The following is an 18,162-nucleotide window of genomic DNA, read 5'->3' as shown; positions in this document are numbered from 1 at the left end:
TTTCTTTTTTGTTTTAACAAATGGGTTTTGAGTATCTTCTATATAGCAGAATGTCACCGACAGTGTAGAGCTGGTAAATTTTTAACAATTGACTATTGGATGGGGAACCCTAAAGTTAGCATTTGCTGATTTCTGTGGTGTCAATATCCGGACATTGTGAACTACCAACATGACATCACTGACCACAGAGTTGGGAAGTTATGTACAATGAGCTCTCGTGAGCTTTTATGAGACAGTTGTGGCACTGCCCTGAATCACAAGCACTGTGAACCCAAAGATAAATAAGACATCTTCCTTGCCCTTGATGAACTCACAGTTTGGATGGAGGGAGAAAAAAAAAAACTCTTAAACTAGAAACCATAATATAATACAGTAAGTCCTAAAAAAATGTGCTCTAATTATGCTATGGTAACACATCATAGGAGAATAATTAATTCTGCCCAAGTGGGGAGAAATTATGAAGAAAATGCCACATTTGAAGGAACTAAATAATGGAATAAGATAAGGAAGAAGAGACTTTCCTGGCAGAGGGACCAGCAAGGACCAAGGTATACAGGTACGATGAACTGAAAGTGGATCAGTTAGATGAGCACTAGATTTTCCCTAGAAATAAATAAAGTCACTTACGATAAAATTTTAAATATTCAGCAGGTGAACCTTTAGGACCTCACTTCACCAAAGGTCCTCTTTGTTGACATCACTAGCATCTATATTTAGTTTCACTCTGAATTTTTAAAATCAGCTCAATAGTTACTATAAAAAAGGGTTTGAGAGTCTCTTATTTTATCTAAAATGTTAAGTTTTTTTCTCCCATTCTTAACAGCATGGTTAAGTCCACCAAGAAGCAAGCTCATTTAAGTCCAAAAGGTAATTCTCAACACAGATGGGAGAGTAGGATGGAGCTGGGCCACCAGGAAGGATGGGGGAGATTCTGAGTTTTCCATCTCCAAGATATGCTGTCATTCCAGTGTTCCCTGGTTTGGCAGAACTCCCATTATATCAGGCACATCCATTCGTAAATATGAACATAAACATAACTTTAAATGTCAAATGTAATTTAATTTCCAACTACTCATCATCTGGATTACTGGCACTATGGTTTCCTCTCCTTTCTCATAAATTTCAGCCAAGGCATTCCTTGTGGTGTCTTTTGTTCCCTTTTGCTCTTCATTTCTTGATCTGTCCCAAGGCATCTAGATCTCTTGCTTTTCTCCTATCTTAAAACTGGCCCTAAGATGCTAAGAACTAATCCTGCTATTCACCCACGGTCCCCGTTTCAGCTACATTCCACTCTCGCCCCTCAATCCAGGCCACGCTGGATGGCACCTGGCCTCAAGAGCTAGCACCAGTCTAAGGGCAGTATGCCTAGCAGTTGTACCTCAGCTTTTGCAACAGGGAATCAAACCGATTATTACAAACCAATGGATGTTAATAACCTCGCTATCAGCGGCATAAGCTGAATGCAAAGGAAAACATGATGCTTGCTTACTTACTTACTTGCTGCCTCGACTTCTGTCCTTCAATATTAATGTATTTATTATCTGCTGCCTCCTTGCATAAACACGAATGGTGAACTCTGTTGGATCCCTTTTATCAGTTCACTGTGCCCATCCCCCAACTTCAAATGCCTTTCTGCTAATGGCTCATCTCTCAACCCTCAGACGGTCCCTTTGGGCACTGGAGCCACTTTGCAGGGAGCCAGAAGTTACCTACAAGCTCCACAACCCCCAGCCCCACGGCCCAGAGCCAGTGACTGACAGGCATGGGAGGTGCTTTACTTCAAGGGGAGACGATAGCTGGTATACGTTCAGAACCCCAGGTGAATCAGGGTACCTCTGACCTTTCACCTAAAATTGCACCCTTGCTGAGCTGCCTGCCCTGCCCAAGCCTGCATCCCCACACCCTTACTGCTTCCTCCCAGGAGCACTAGCTTAATAAATCACTTGTACTAAAATCCTGAGCTCAGGGTCTGCTTCTAGGAGAATCTCAACTAAGACGATAAGGTAAATTTCACTCTTGCTGTCAAAAAATTAAACTGTTAAAAGAGATTATCTCTAGGCGGTGAGATTCTGGAGTGATTTTCTTTTACTTCCTTATATTTCCTTCCTTTCTCTATAGTCCAAATTTTATATCGAGTATATATTTGCTTTTATTAAAAAAAGCAATATTAAAAACACTACATTTGTCATTGAAATCTAAGGTGAATGTGTTTTTGGTACATGGGAAAAATCGAGACTCTCATTTTGCAATGCTTTGGACATGAAATGTTTGTAAATACAAGTTAAAAATCTGCATGCAGTAATATCTCTTTGGTGGCTATCTGAAAACATTTAAAACCCCTATCTTTGTGTCATGTGTCAACAAGCTTCAGCAAACTGCTTCAAATTCTGTGTATTTTAAAACATCATTACCGTTCTCCTGATTTCTATAGGTTTGTTATGATCATTAAAAATAAATTCTTGAATTAAAAAAAATAAAAATGCTACAGATGGCTTTTTAAAAAATAATTACACATGAAAGGTTCTCTTTTTTTTATATATAAAAGGTTGCTTTGACTACTGATTAAAGCAGTCAACAATTCCAATCAACCTTTAACATATTTAATGAGGAAGACCGTAATTCCAAATGTTCAAAGAGAGACAAACCCCTTTGCATGAATTTGAAAATAATATGAACTGTGATTACAGTAACATAAGTGCCACCAAATCCATTTAGTCCAGCCACATAATTTGGCACAAACCCTTTTTTACTTTATTTTCAAACTCCCTCTAATAAGTATCTGATGATTAACATTTTTAAACCTTCCTGATTGTGGTATGTTATTTTATGACCTTTGGAACTCTGCATTGGTGGGAAAATATAATTCATCCATTCTTTCTCATTTAGAGTAACTGTCACCATGTCACTGATCAAATATATACGCTTTCAAGTTCTTTACTAATCACTATGCTTCAACCTGAATTTCTAATACCATATAAAACTCACATGTTTAAGTAAAAAAAAAAAAAAAAAAAGTTGCTAGCCTAAAATAACGTCACAGGGTAGCAATAACTGGACAAAACTGACCAAGACTGCTAGGAGAGTTTACTCATCTTGATAAAAGAAACAAAACAAAACAAAACAGTATGTTAACTTCTGGAATCACTTGGTGAAAATATTGAAAACAAAAGTTTTTTTCTTATCTAACTGGTATTGCTGAAGCTTTGAAATGATCCCAGGAAAATGAAACGCGTGGATCACCGGGCAGCCTTTTGTCAACTGGGGATCTGCATTTGAACCATAGAACACAGAAATTATGTGAGTAATTATTTGCTCAATTCTCCCAAGGATAGCACTTATGCAGGACCATTTTAGATGTCTAGGAGAGAATTCATCACACACAACAGGTACCTTAGGGCATTAAGGCTTAAATCTTGCAAAAGGCTGCCCGAGAGAGACCCGAGGTCTTCTCATCCTACACCCGTCACCCTCTCTCCCTGTTGACCACATCCATTAAATGTGTCCCAAAGCTCTTCTCTGGCCTTTTATAAATGCTACCCTTTATCAAGGGAATCAATGAGCCATAGCCTGACCAATCTGGTATTCTCAGATAGACTGAAAAGTGATCATTCAATCCTTCTGAATCCACCCTTCTACAATTCAAAAATGTGAATTATTTCCAAGCAAGTCTAACACCATCAGGACTGGCAGTAGAGAGGCTAAGAGAGGAGCCTGTAGATTCAGACCACACAGGTTCAGATCCCAACTGGTTCCTTTACTAGCTATGTGACTCTGATCATGTGTGCCTCAATTTTCTCATCTGTAAGATGGGGATGATAATAAGGCTACCTACCCCTACCTAATAACAGGGTTATTATGAGGTTTATATTAGATAAAGTTTCAAATGTTTTAAATAGTGTCTAGAAAATACTAAATATTCAAGAAATGTTAAATATTATTGTCATTGATGCTTCCCTCTGTGCATAAAGTATTTAGTAAATAACTGTAGAAAGACAATAAATGAAGAAATTAATGACTTTTTAAAAGATGCTGAAATTATTCGCATGCACACAAACCACATATGCAAAGAGAATAACCTGTCTGCCCCAACTTCTTCCTAAGTTATAAAACCATAACAACAAAAACAGTAAAATATGAACCAGAGCAGGGAGAGTACCTACAATGTGCCAATAATCATGTTAAGTACATTTCCAATATGCTGGCATTTAAATCCACACCCGTATCTTCTAGAGGTCTCAGATGGTGTCTGCCCTGATCCTCTCTGCTGATAACAGGGATGGAGTCACAATCGTGACCCTTGCCAGGGTTACCCACTACTTCTGCCCAATATGTAAAGGGGTTGCTAGCTGTGAGTGACAGATGCAGGGTGGATACTGAGATCATCAGCAGGGTGGGTAAGACTGCCTTTAGTCATCCCAACTTCCCTTGAGGTGGAAGAAAAACATAAGGGTTTTAGAGTCCAAATCATCTTCCCTCCCCCAGAAGTGAAACAATCTACAGAGAACGTGACATCTGCCTTATATTCAGGGAGGACACGTGTGGTCATGTGGAATAAGAAAAATAGCTCACACGTATTGAGGGCTTACTTTGTACCAACCAAGTCCTTCACATGCTTTATCTCATTTAATCCACCCACCATCCCTATGTGGTAATGTGCCAGCCGCACGTTGGGGGTCACCCCACCCGCTCCGCCACTCCCAGGTTTGGAAGCTCCCATGGTTGACTGAGAGATCACGGAGCCCTCACTGTCACACCATCTCTACCTCTGCCACAGACTAAGGAGTCCACCCCACAGTCCCCACTGACGCAGAAGGACCACCACACCTGCATACCCGCCAGACTGTCCAGACCAATGGAATCTCTGCCATTCCCAGGGGCAGCCAAGAAAGAGCAAATGGGAAACACAATGGGGAGGTCCAAAGGAGTTAACTTCTGCAGTAGATTCTGGCCAATGAGAGACAGGAGACAGGAAAGAGCCTTCCCTCCCCCGAAGCTCCCCAAAAAGAACAAGATTCAAGTTCCCTGAGAGCTTCAACGTGTCTCTAAATGCCTCATTGTCCTCAACCTTTCAAATACACTCCTTTCTTTTCTCCAGGGATGTGACGAAAAGCAAATGAAATGCCATAGGAAACAGCACTTGGAGAGATGGTCTATTCCAGCCAGCCTCCCTGGAGATGCCCCTCAAAACCAGGCCTGCTTCGCTGTGGGGCAGTGGCAGCTCTGAAAGGCACCTCCTTGAATTTGCTCTCCCTCTCTTCCTTCTTACCCTCTGTCTCTCACTCTTGCATTCTAGGACAGCACCTCACCCAAGTAAGTGCTTGGCTAGCTCCCACACCTCATCCAGCACTTTGTTCAAATATGACCTCCTCCGAGAGGTTTTCCCAGACCACCCATCCCCACCTCAGAGCTCTCTACCCCTTCAACCTGCTCTGTATTTTTCATAGAATTTGGCACCCTAGTTGACCCTTGAACAATGTGGGGGTTAGAAGCGCCGACCCTCCACACAGTCTAAAATCGGCACATAACTTATAGTCAACCCTCTGTACCTGTGGTTCCTCCGTATCCACGGTTCTACATCCAGGGATTCAACCAAGTGCGGATAGTGTAGCACCGCAGTACTTACTACTGGAAAAAATCCGTGCATAAGTGGACCCACACAGTTCAAACATGTGTTGTTCAAGGCTCAGCTGCATCTTGTATATTTATTTGTTTATATCTTACTGCCCGTCTCCCCACCAGACTGCAAATTCTATAAAGACAAGGACTTTGTTTTGTTCACTGTTGTACACCCAGAATCTAGTACTATGCTGGTAAGTAGCAGTTGCTCAATGCATGTTTGTTGAATGATTTTTTTTTTTATTGGCGTACAGTCTTAAATGAGATCTATGGTTCTACACATCTTATTTTGAGAAATACATGGGAGGGGGCAGGCAGGAGACAGAGGCATTGTCTAACATTGTATCAGACTCTTAGGAGCAGAGGTGGCACTATCAACAACTAACATCACAGACTAAGTGCCCCAACACCAAATCAAAACCTTTTCCCAGGGCCACCTGACAACCTCCCTGACTCATGGTAGCTGCTAGCTCCCTTCCCCCTTCTCACTTCCCCCCCTAACAGTCTTTCCCAAAGCTACCTGATCCACGGCTGACCACAAGCTAACCACACAATGACAGTGGCTGGGAACTCCACAGCCAGGATTCAAGCCCACCAGAGAGTCCTTCCCCTCAGTGATCCGCTCAGGACAATATGCTCCATTCCAGAATCCTACCTAAAGCCCACATCTCCTTCCCTACAAGTAATGGGGATCATAAGATTGAAACTTACTCTGCATTCCCGGCAGCTCTTGGTTAAAATCCGCTGGCCTTCTGCAAGGACTTTTCCTCCATAGATACATTTTGCTGTAATAAAACAGAAAAACTGTTCAGACAGTCATGCTATGCCACAAAATGACCTCAGGGGCACCATCCAACTCCAGCAGATTCCACAGAATATAAATGCTCTGATTCTAAGCAATGCAAAGCTCTTTGCATGTCTGGAGTTAAGGCATGGAAATAGTATGGGGATAACCGTTGAATCCCCTTTCAGACTGTCATCTCTATTATGTTTGCCAGGAGTCCTTCACACCAAGCACATACAACTATTTCAATGCTGCAGTTGCTGAAGGAACTAGAGAATGAATTGATGTGGTCAATGTTAAAACAAGGAAGAAGTGGTTGTCATCACCGTGGAGTATAAGAGCATAGCTTTGATTTAGCTACTCCAGCCATAAAACAAATGACTGGGTGAGAGCGGACTTGCATATATACTCCACTCATCAGGACCTCAGTCACGTGCAGAAAGACACCATTTTTCCCCCTTGTCATCATAGGAAGCGCATGTCTTTAACTTATCTGTTCCCAAGAAGCTCAGAGACAACTAAGAAATACAAGTGAGTAAAATGCTGTATTAAAATGCACTAGACAGACTGCCTTTGGAAAGGTAAGCTTAACAGGCTGATAGGGAGGGCAGGGAGGAGAGACAGGCCTTGGAAAAAGGTTAACAGAGAAGCATAAATGCTGACCCACTTTTAAGCAAGCGCAGAATATGTTAATTTGATATGACCCTAATGTGTCTCTGCCAAATTCTCCAGCCACATCCACAGGACCAGGAAAGCAAAGGCCTGATCACTCCCTCTCCTGCACAAATGAAGATCCTTTCAGCCCTAGTCCTCAGGAGAAGCAGAAGTGAAGACATGCGCTCTCAGAGATCTCCACCACTAACTCACTGTCTTACAGAAACCACCTCACCTCTCAGAACCTCCATTTCTATATCTGTTAGAAACAGGTGAATTCAATTTGGTAGTTTCTTAGTTCTACAATCTTCGGACTCATGGAATGTTCAGGTATGTAGGGACCTCAGCAAACAACTCGTCCAACTCCCTCTTGTTGACCACAGGAAGAGGAAAGCCCAGAGACACTGGTTTACTTAACATCACGATCCCACAGTGGCTACTATGGTGCGCAATCCCGATCTCCCTCTCCACGGCCAAAGGTCACATTCCTGAAACTGCCAGACAGGTGATGACCAACAGCTGTCCGCTGAATAGTGATCCAGGACTTGCCCTTGTCCAAAGTCAAGGCCCCTTCCCACCACAGCCCACATCCAATGAGTGGCTGATGAAGATGTTGCAGAGTCCTGGCCCCTTGCCCCAACTCAGGATAACTCCAAGGGTCATTCCAGCTCCACAACTCCTTGGAGAAATGACTGAGGTATTTGTCATAACTGCACTGCAGTTCAACCTCTCCTTCTGCCCAACTCAGCTTCCCTCACTATCTCATTCCCACCCCAGAACTGATCCTGAACTTCCTAATAAAGTAAAAGCAAATCTCCATTTCAGAGTCTGTTTCTTCTCAAAACCTGCCCTGCAACAAACTCAAATCTGTGCCTCTCTAGTATCTGCATTCAGTGAATGGCACCAGTATCCACCCCTACCCTCCACACCCACCACCCATACCCCACCGCCTAGGGACCTTCTAACCTCTTCCTCTTACTCAACCCCGTGTCCAATCAGTACCCAAATCCCTGCAAAGCTCCCTCCTTAAGTTTCTCAAGTCAACCCACTTTTCTCCATTCCCACCACCTGCCCCCAGGTGCTACCTTCACTCAGGCTAGCCCTCCTCTTTAGTCTACCAGGAAACTTCCTAACTTGCCTCCTATGTTCTGGTCTAATCTTACCCAGTCCTTCCCCATACAAGAGTCGAATATATTTTAAGTGCAAATAGGACGCTCTGCTTTAAAATCATTATGAGTCGCTCATGCCCTCAGAATATAGTTCAAATTCCTGAAGTCAGCACACAAGGCCATCCCTGTGCGTTCACTCTCCCTCCCAAACTCCCAAACATTCACACCTCCACTTAAGACTCCAGCCACGCTCTGCTTCTGGGATTTGCATATACTGTTCTGCTTCTCCAGAACACTCAGCCTCATCTACCTGCTCCTGGTAACCTTCCATCCTATATACCCATCAATTTCAACTTAGTCCTGACTTCCCCCCAAGAAGTTGTTCTTGACCTCTAACACTGGAGAATTGCCCTCACCTTGTGCTTCTGTGGTACTCTGGACCTCGCCCTAACAGAGAAAAGATCACATTTTACGTCTGTTGCCCCAATGAGGGTAGGAACTATGTCTATTCATAACTTTATCTCTAGCCCCAGGCTCAGTGCCTCTCTGGGCTTATTGTTAGTAACAATTTTAGAATTAATGAGCCTCCTTGGTAGCAAAAACCAGAGAAATTTGCTGATTCCCAGATGAGAGTGCTTTCTGCTATTCAATGTTATTCCAAACATTAAAAGCAGATACCAAGGTTTTCAGAGCAAAACCATCAACAACAAGGTAAAGAACCAATACAATTTTCTAGATAACCCCCTTCCTCACTTCATTTTAAAAAATTATCCCCGATCATCTTTTATGCCTCAGTTTTCCAGATAAATCAGTTGACTCTGACTCACTGGTCCTAATGATCATGTGGATTCCCCAATTTGCTTGCATGGGGAGACCATACCTCCAAGGGCCTGAAATCCCTGCCTAATAAACTCCCACACTCCCAAATACAGCTGCTGCCAACTTGGCAAGATGGCTTGCTCCACAGTGACAGTTCTGCTAAATACACGGCTGTCAAATCTGCCATCTGCCCCTTGGCCCAGGGTGGGAAGCAAAGAAATAGACTTTCCTTCCTTATTTTTGCACCTTGCCACCCCCATGATGTTAGGATCACACTTGCTACCCTGTCTGAAGACATTCGCCCGATTCCTCTCATCCTCTGATAGACACTCATCCCAGAACTTCGATCTGGAGACGGGAGTGTCTTACTGTTTACATTCACACCACACACGGGGACACATCCATCCCTCAAATCTACCAATCTGGTATAAAAATTAAATGTCCACTGAACTTCATGTCTTCACATGGCAGGGTGCCTTAGGGGCTGCAAATGACATCAACATGATGCTGTGTACCTCAGCCATTCACAGCCTTGGCACCGATGCAGGATGCATGGACGATTACAATATCAAGTATCTACAAAGTTATCTCAGGACAGCTTTCAGCATCACCACCGGAGGTCACAAGAATTTCCCCTGCTTTCTCGTCCTCACCCCACTTCTCTGACGGTGCCCTTCCTTCCCGGCCCCACCGTATGCCTAACACCAGTCCTCATTATCTAACCTCTTTTTTTTTTTTTTTAAACATCTTTATTGGAGTATAATTGCTTTACAATGGTGTGTTAGTTTCTGCTTTATAACAAAGTGAACCAGTTATACATATACATATGTTCCCATATCTCTTCCCTCTTGCATCTCCCTCCCTCCCACCCTCCCTATCCCACCCCTCTAGGTGGTCACAAAGCACCGAGCTGATCTCCCTGTGCTATGCGGCTGCTTCCCACTAGCTATCTATTTTACATTTGGTAGTGTATATATGTCCATGACACTCTCTCACCCTGTCACATCTTACCCCTCTCCCTCCCCATATCCTCAAGTCCATTCTCTAGTAGGTCTGTGTCTTTATTCCTGTCTTGCCACTAGGTTCTTCATGACCTTTTTTTTTCCCTTAGATTCCATATATATGTGCTAGCATACTGTATTTGTTTTTCTCTTTCTGACTTACTTCACTCTGTATGACAGACTCTAACTCCATCCACCTCACTACAAATACCTCCATTTCATTTCTTTTTATGGCTGAGTAATATTCCATTGTATATATGTGCCACAACTTCTTTATCCATTCATCTGTCAATGGACACTTAGGTTGCTTCCATGTCCTGGCTATTGTAAATAGAGCTGCAATGAACATTGTGGTACATGACTCTTTTTGAATTATGGTTTTCTCAGGGTATATGCCCAGTAGTGGGATTGCTGGGTCGTATGGTAGTTCTATTTTTAGTTTTTTAAGGAACCTCCATACTGTTCTCCATAGTGGCTGTATCAATTTACATTCCCACCAACAGTGCAAGAGGGTTCCCTTTTCTCCACACCCTCTCCAGCATTTATTGTTTCTAGATTTTTTGATGATGGCCATTCTGACCGGTGTGAGATGATATCTCATTGTAGTTTTGATCTGCATTTCTCTAACCTCTTGATCTACAGCCAAAAGGCTTATTTTTTATATCTGAGGAAATTCAAGCAGAAGGTGAGTCAGGCTCCGATGCCTGTGGCTGGGGCATTCGGGATGCCATTCCAACAGCTTTTAGTATGAGTAGAAATGTAAATGGATACCTGAAGCCCTTCACAACACACTGGGGACATGAAAACGAGACCATTTCACAGTGTCCGACGATGAAATTGAAACTCGGCACCAACACACACTTCTCCAAGATGTCAGAAACAAAGGTACCGGGGATTTACAGAAACAGTTATGCAGTTGTATCTTTTTGCGCCCAAAGACATCTGTCCCTTCAAATCCGAGCCTGATTTCTCTAGTGCGATGGATGGACACCTTTGCCATTTGGGTGCACACTAAATAAACAACCTTTAGGCACCACTTGGCACCCCTGTCAGATGTGGATGTGAGGTTGCTCTGTCTTTATTTAGGGATTTGCACGTTGCACACACTCCAGCCATCCCGTGGCACTCAGCAGCTGAGAACATCAAAATCAACACTCTGTGTTACACTTTAAAGGAGAGGGGCAGAGCAGAAAAGCTCAACACCCAAGGAGCCATCCTCCCTCGGTGAGCTCGTTCACAGACCTAGTTTCAGATACCACCTCTCTGAGCATGACGCCCACATCAAACAGGTTGTCCCTCAGCCATCTCCAACTCTCCTATGCCGAACAGAATGTATTGCTCCTGAAACCATTTCTTCCACCTGCCTTATTTCTGTTAATCACACTATGAGTCTCCCACAGGCTCTTGTTCGAAACCTGGCAACTTCTCCCTTACAGATGCTCTGTCCCTGATTCATCTGTTTCACATTAAAAAAAAAAAATGCTTACGGAGTACCTACCCTGTCCCAGGTCTTTTGGTCATCACTCAGCTTCATCCCTTCCTTTCCATGTCCCTCGGCTGTGCCTACCTGCCTGCTGGCCTCATCACCTCCACCCGCAAATGGGCCTGAATCCCACACCCAGCTCCCTGCCTCCAGCTCTCCCCACGCAGGGGCTTTTGTCAAAGCATTTCTCTGATTATGCCACAACCCTGCTTCAAAAGCTTGCTTCTGAGCCCCCCAAACAAATGCTGTGTTTACTTCCATGATTTTGCATGTGCAATTCCCTTTGGCAGGTGTGTTCTTACCTACCTGGTCCACATGGCAAACTCCTGTTCATTTGTCAACACCTTATTCAGTTATTCCTTCCCCTATGAAGTCTTCCTAACAACACACACACCCAAGTTTCTGATGCAATTAATCACTCCCTTCTCTGTGCTACCCCTGCATCTTACATAGCATGCATACTGCACAACACTCTGTTGTAATGAGATGGTGCATACATCTCCCTGGACAGCAGGGGGTAGAGGAGACAGGTTAAAAGCATTAATTCTGGAGCCAGACTACCTGGGTTTTATTTTGGCTCCACCAAGGCTGAGAGCCCTTGGACAAGTTAGTTCTCCTCTCCGTGCTTTACCTCCTCATCTATAAAATGGGGGTCACAGTGGAGCCTATGACTCTACGTTGTTGGAAGAATTAAATGAATTAATACACATAAAAAAGCTTAACACCGTGTCTGACATAGAATGAATGATCCACATGTGTCCGTTGCTGTAACCAGAGGAAAGAACAGAGTTGGGAGAGGAATTTCAGTAAGGATGACTGAATGAATTCAGTGAAATACAATCAACATCATCCATCCCCAACCCGCCCTTGCAGCTTATTTCTACTTCTCACCTACAGAAATCCTCTGTTATCACCTAACAGACTATCTCCCTTTCCTTCTGCAACTTCTTTTCCTTTGCAAATGCTGTTTTGCATAGCTCCAGTTTCCCTCCCCATCCTTTTCCTTCTCTCCCATCTCTGATGGTTCCCAAATCTATCTACCAAAAGAATACTAATTCTAGGACACCACTGTCCAGAGATTCTGATTTAGCAGGTCAGAGAGGGGCCCTGGGACACTCTATTGTAAGAAGTTCACCAGGTGATTCTAATGTGTAGCTAGGTATGTTCAATTCCTTAAACAGAGCAGACACCCAAGAAATGGTGGAGGAATGAGACTCCTGCACTACTTTCTGGACTTCCACGCCCATAGCTAAGGAATCTAGAAGGCTCTCCTGAGTTTTCCCTGATGCCTCCCAAAAAGATGGAGCAAGAGCCTAGTATCAGGAATTATGAAAACTGCCTTGCTCTTGGAGATGGCCTGATTTATTGGGTTTTTTGATCGAAACAAAGTACTTTTCTCAGACAATGAATTGAGACTTAAACACTTAGACCAAGTTCTTTCCTACTGCCACATGGATGCCCTCATCTGTAAGTGCTACAGCTCCTTGAAGCCATGACAAGTGGATGAACACTTAGTAAATGAGCACACAAAACAATCTGCTTTTATGTATCGGCTCTTGAATCAAATCAATACTTTTTCTCAGAAACCCTAGGACGCTGCCCCACCTAAACCCAGAGAGTAGCTTAGGAAATTTTATCTGAAAGGGACAACCAAAGGAAATATTTTCCATCCTTTACCTGATGTGAAAATATTTGAAAACTTCTATATCTTTTCAAATTAGAGGGTTTTTTCTGCTTACTTTTTTTTTTTAACATCTTTATTGGAGTATAATTGCTTTACAGTGTTGTGTTAGTTGCTGCTGTATAACAAAGTGAATCAGCTTTACGTATACATATATCCCCATATCCCCTCCCTCTTGCATCTCCCTCCCACCCTCCCTATCCCACCCTTCTAGTCTTTTCCATATATATGACCAGGAGTGGAATTGCTGGGTCATATGATAATTGAGTAGTGTTCTTAATCATTTATTTGTACTACCATTTTATTAAACTATAAACATCTCAAACTACCGATCAGAGCTGCTGAGAAAATTCATTCTACCTAGCTAAATTGCTATCAATTCCAAACAAAGGCAAAAAGCACACTGATGGTTTAGCTAGCTCATGTATCAGCATCTTGGTAAAATCGGGTAACTTGCTGAAATGTTTTTTAAAACTTAAAATTCTCCAGTAAATTAGAATAAAGAGAAATGACTATCCCACACATTTCTAGTGAGAGGATAATTGGATGATATATATCAAGGACCTTGAAAATGTCAGTCTCTTGGCCCAATAATTCTACTTTGGAGAATTCTATCTTAAGAAAATGTAAAATACAAAAATGTGTCCTCACAAAACATATTATTGAAGAGTAATTTATAATAGTGACAAGTGGGAAAACAACCTAGTTATCCAACAACTGGGGAATAATTAAATAAGTTATGCAACAGCCAAAGAGTGGAACACTATGAAGCTCATTAAAATGAGGTTTATACAGAGTTTTTTAAAGGATAGTAATACACTTAAGTGATAATGGTAAGTCAACAAAGTAGGTTAAAATTATCTGCATAATAAGACCTCAATTGTCCACAAAATATAAGTTTTTAAAAATGAAATCCACTACAACTTCAAGAGTGTTTGTTTCCAAGTGGCGGCATTATGGGTGATTTTTCCATCTTTACCTTTACCCTTATGTGTTTTCAAATGTTACATCGCTTTTACAAGTAGACTATCAAAAGCTTCACACAAAAAACAGCTGAAGGACTCACTTACTCCAATGTCCAAACAACAACTGCCAAGAGACAGCATTCACAGATCTATCCACAGAGCTCAAAATCATAGATTAAAAGTACCTCATATTGTTTAAACAAATTCCTAAGTTTCTCAACTTCTTCCTCTATTATATAGAATATATCAAGATAGAAAAAAAATAATCTATACCTACTAAAAACTATCTTTCCATCATGGAATCAAACTGTAATCTCAGCATCTGGGCCCCTGATCTATCTGTATTGCCAGACATGACTCTTCCAAAAGCACTTAGAATAGAAATAAGAAAGTTTCTTTTAGATCAACTCTGAGTAAGCCCTCCAGAGTAATGGGTGTACCATGCCAACCATAAATAGAAGACATTTTCCAAAGTTCCTTTTGAAAGAGTATAAAAAAAGATTGGGCTGGTACAAACAGACCAGCTATCCCCACTTCCACTGTCATATTAGGTGACATGCTATTCTTGACAAAAAACTAGACCACTGTGTTTTGAAGACCTAGTGATGATGGTGGGTTTTTTTGGTAGAGAAATGGTCTTGAAAATTATCCATCGGATGGCACATTTCTAACCTAAACTCTCCTTTTTCAAAGAAGAGCATATGGTTTGATAAAAAGACTATGGGCAAAAAAAAAAAAAAAAAACACACTATGGGTTTTATAGTCAGACAGAATTCATTTTATATCTCACCTCTGTCACTCACCAGCCTTGCAAACTTGGTAAATTATCTTCCCCAAGCTTCCTATAAAACAGGGATAAAAATAATCCCCACCTAAAAGACTGCAGTGAGGTTTCAATAAGCTAATAGAATGAAATGACCTAACATAGTAACTGGCACATACCAATCATTCTAAATGACAGCTTTTACTCTTCCTGGTTGTCTCAGTGTTCATTTCACTATTTCATTTGAAATAGTGTCCTTTGTAATACAGAGGGAAAAGGATTTTTAAATCATTATAAAATTTGGACCAGCCAACTCTGAAGGAAATTGTTCCAATATTTTAACTGAAGTTCAATCCAGAAATTCCTAACAAAGGCCCTTTAATAATAGGAAACCTGGCCAAGACCTCAGATAGCCGAAACACAGAGTGTGGTCCTTGATCAACCTAAATGAGGGGACCAAAGCACATGGAGCCTTGGAGTCCTGACTACGGAGCAACTCCACACACTACCAGTTGTTTGACCGCGGACAAGTGACTTAATCCTTGTGAACACCAGTTCCCTCTACATAAGAATATAAAGAATAGTAATTAAGGTTGATGTGAGGATTAAAAAAAAAATAGCCTATATAAAGTGTCTGCACGTCACAAGTGATTAAAATATAGCCGCTCTTATCATACATTTATTATTATATCAACTGCTAGGACTTCCTTTCATCAACGTTAATCAATTGGGGCCTGAAAAATAGGGGAATAAATCAATCTCGAAGCACAGAGGGCCACCCTGACCCTCAGTTAGTACTCACGTCGGCAGACCTTACAGCACTGGCCTGCAATGTGCACGGGGAGGGAGTCTGGAGAGCAGTTGAGGGGGGGACAGGACATCCTTCGACATTCCACAGTGCCACTCTGAGGAAGGAACGACAGGGAAAGGAATCTCAGCAGAAGTGACCTCAGCAGCAAAAAGCTCACATCTCATCCCAGAAGCCTCACCAGGGAAACAGAAGCAGTGTGAGAAACTCCCAGTCCACTCCAGGACCACAAATAAAGAATTTTCTCCAGCCCAAATGAACCCATGCCACCTCGGTTACTTTTCTGATATACATCACTGGCTTTATTCCACCTCCCCATGTGGACTAAGTAGATTAGGCAGAAAACATAAAAGCCTATTTTTACAAGAACATAAATAACACCTTTTGCAGACCCTGTCAACCATTGTTGAAGCGCTAACAATCATTTTGTATTTTTGCAGACAAACAATGGCTTTCTTCAGATAGTTATCAAATAATTTCAACTGAACAGGGTTTCCATATTAATGTGGGGGGCCTCTTGTAATTCTCTGAAACAGATCAAATAGTACATACAAATAATGCAAATAATGGATAACCTGAAAGAAAGTCAGGGGTTCCTGCAATTCTCTAAAACAGAAAATGGATACCTTGTAAAATACAATGAAAACACCTAGAAACTAATTAAACCACCTTTTTAAAATGTATTATAGCAGAGAAAAGTTGTGAATGAACCATTAGGTGGTTTGAAAACCAAAGGAGTCCCTTCCTCCCTCTGATACTCTAATCTCTAAACAGTAAGCTTCTTAATCATGTTAGATCATATTAGAGTGTGTTGGAAATTAAAATCTGCTTTCTCTTGATAAGTATTCGTGTTTGTAACGACACTTTTCCAGCTTCCCTTCACAATTGCTCCAATTACTAAATAGGCACTTAGTAAAAAGGCAGTACTGCTTAGAGTTAGCATTATAAAGAAACAGGTTACACAATAATTAGTACAACTGCTCTCTTAAAACTGTCCATTTATGTACAAAGAGGCTTACTGTGCATGTGCAGTTCCTGCAGTGATCACCGTCAACCCAGGAGTCTTGGTCTCTATAGAGCAGTCCACTCACTTGACAGGTCTTCTCACAATGACAGTTTTCCAATTGACTAAGTCTTGTCTCTGCATAGTTCAGCTGCAAACAAGAGTTACTACGTGTAATTTCTGTAATTCAACTGCATTGTCCTAACAAAGCTAATCGCAACGAGAAAAAATAAATCCAAGCGGGAGGAGAAAAAAAATGCTCAAAGCAGTTCAGTGATTCTTAGCCAGATCTCTTTTTCGAAGATTTTTTTTTTTAATTTCACACAAGGTAGAAGCATTCTAAATTGAAGACATATTGGCTCCCATGGTCTAATGAGCACCAAATGAGACATTAAACCGTATCTCAGGGACCTCATGGGTGTTCACCAACGCGTGTGCTTTCAGCTCAAACCCGCACAGAAACACTTGTAATGAATGTGTTCTCAAGGACTCGTTACAATGTTTACAGGAGATCTAATCAGCAACTCGGAAGCACTTACATTTATCTCCCGCTATCCTGTCCCTCTTCTTCACACACTAACCAGAGTGTCATGGTTTACAAGCTGGGAAGTCACTGCTTCCTCTTTTATGAAAAATTCTGGGAAGTCATAGGCAGATCTTATTTCTCCCCAGCTCAGGATCCTCCAAATAGAATGCCCCAGAATCCACCTTGGTGTTCAGACAAGTTCAAGAGAGGCAACCAAACCCCCAGGTGAGATGAGGACTTTGTTTAAAAAAAAAAAGAAAGAAAAAGAAAAGAAAAGAAAACCTTTTTCCTTTTTTTAGGTCACCCAACTGCTACCATTAAACATGGAATCTTAGAATCTCCGATTTGAAAGAGTTTATAAAGTTTGAATGACATGACAAGTAACCCCTTCAAGTGGTCATCCAGCCTCTGTTTGCACATGTAACTGTGATGGGACACTCACCACCTTCCAAAGAAAGCTACTTTTCTTGGTTAGCTCTGGATGTTTGAAACGTCTTTCTTAGCTTGAGCTGTGAAATTTCTCTCCCTTTTTCCTATTAGACCTAGTTTTGCCTTGTGGCCCATCCTGAGCAAGTCTAACCGCTCTACAAACATTTGAGGTTATCCTGGCCTCATGCCTGCTCCTGACCCACAGTCAGCCCACCAGGTTCCCCTAATAGCTCCTCATGATATAGTTCCAACCCCTCTTGACCATTTTCCATGTAGGCGACTCCAGGTTGCCTTCAAAACTATGGTACAAAAAACTTGAAATGTGGTATGATCTCTCTGTCATCACACCCATACCAAGGAGTAACTCAGCCTGGTAGCAATATCACCCTTCTTCCTTTCTCCTTACATAGAGAAGGTCATGATAGAAGAACAAATACCACTTTCTAAACATTCATCAAATAGTTTCTTTCCCTTCTCAATCATACTTATATATCCCCGTCTTGAGTATTTTCCCCATACAG

General features: G+C 41.9%; 1 protein-coding gene across 3 annotated transcripts in view; it reads right to left on the bottom strand.

Annotated features, from left to right (window-relative positions):
* Nucleotides 1-18,162, bottom strand: part of NELL1 (neural EGFL like 1) — an 856,536-nt gene that overhangs the window by 645,762 nt on the left and 192,612 nt on the right. For all 3 annotated transcript variants that reach the window (XM_082476605.1, XM_082476604.1, XM_082476603.1), the window contains exons 8-10: nucleotides 16,703-16,837; nucleotides 15,678-15,780; nucleotides 6,328-6,401 (exon numbers count right to left, since the gene is read on the bottom strand). In XM_082476605.1, coding sequence (XP_082332731.1) covers nucleotides 6,328-6,401; nucleotides 15,678-15,780; nucleotides 16,703-16,837 — 312 coding nt within the window. The remainder of the gene's footprint in view (nucleotides 1-6,327; nucleotides 6,402-15,677; nucleotides 15,781-16,702; nucleotides 16,838-18,162) is intronic.

The sequence above is a fragment of the Balaenoptera physalus genome, assembly GCF_965194825.1.
Source record: "Balaenoptera physalus genome assembly, chromosome: 10".
NCBI classification, from domain to species: Eukaryota; Metazoa; Chordata; class Mammalia; order Artiodactyla; family Balaenopteridae; genus Balaenoptera; species Balaenoptera physalus.
The sequence above is the reverse complement of the archived record's forward strand: the minus strand, read 5'-3'. Positions and strand labels throughout refer to the sequence as shown.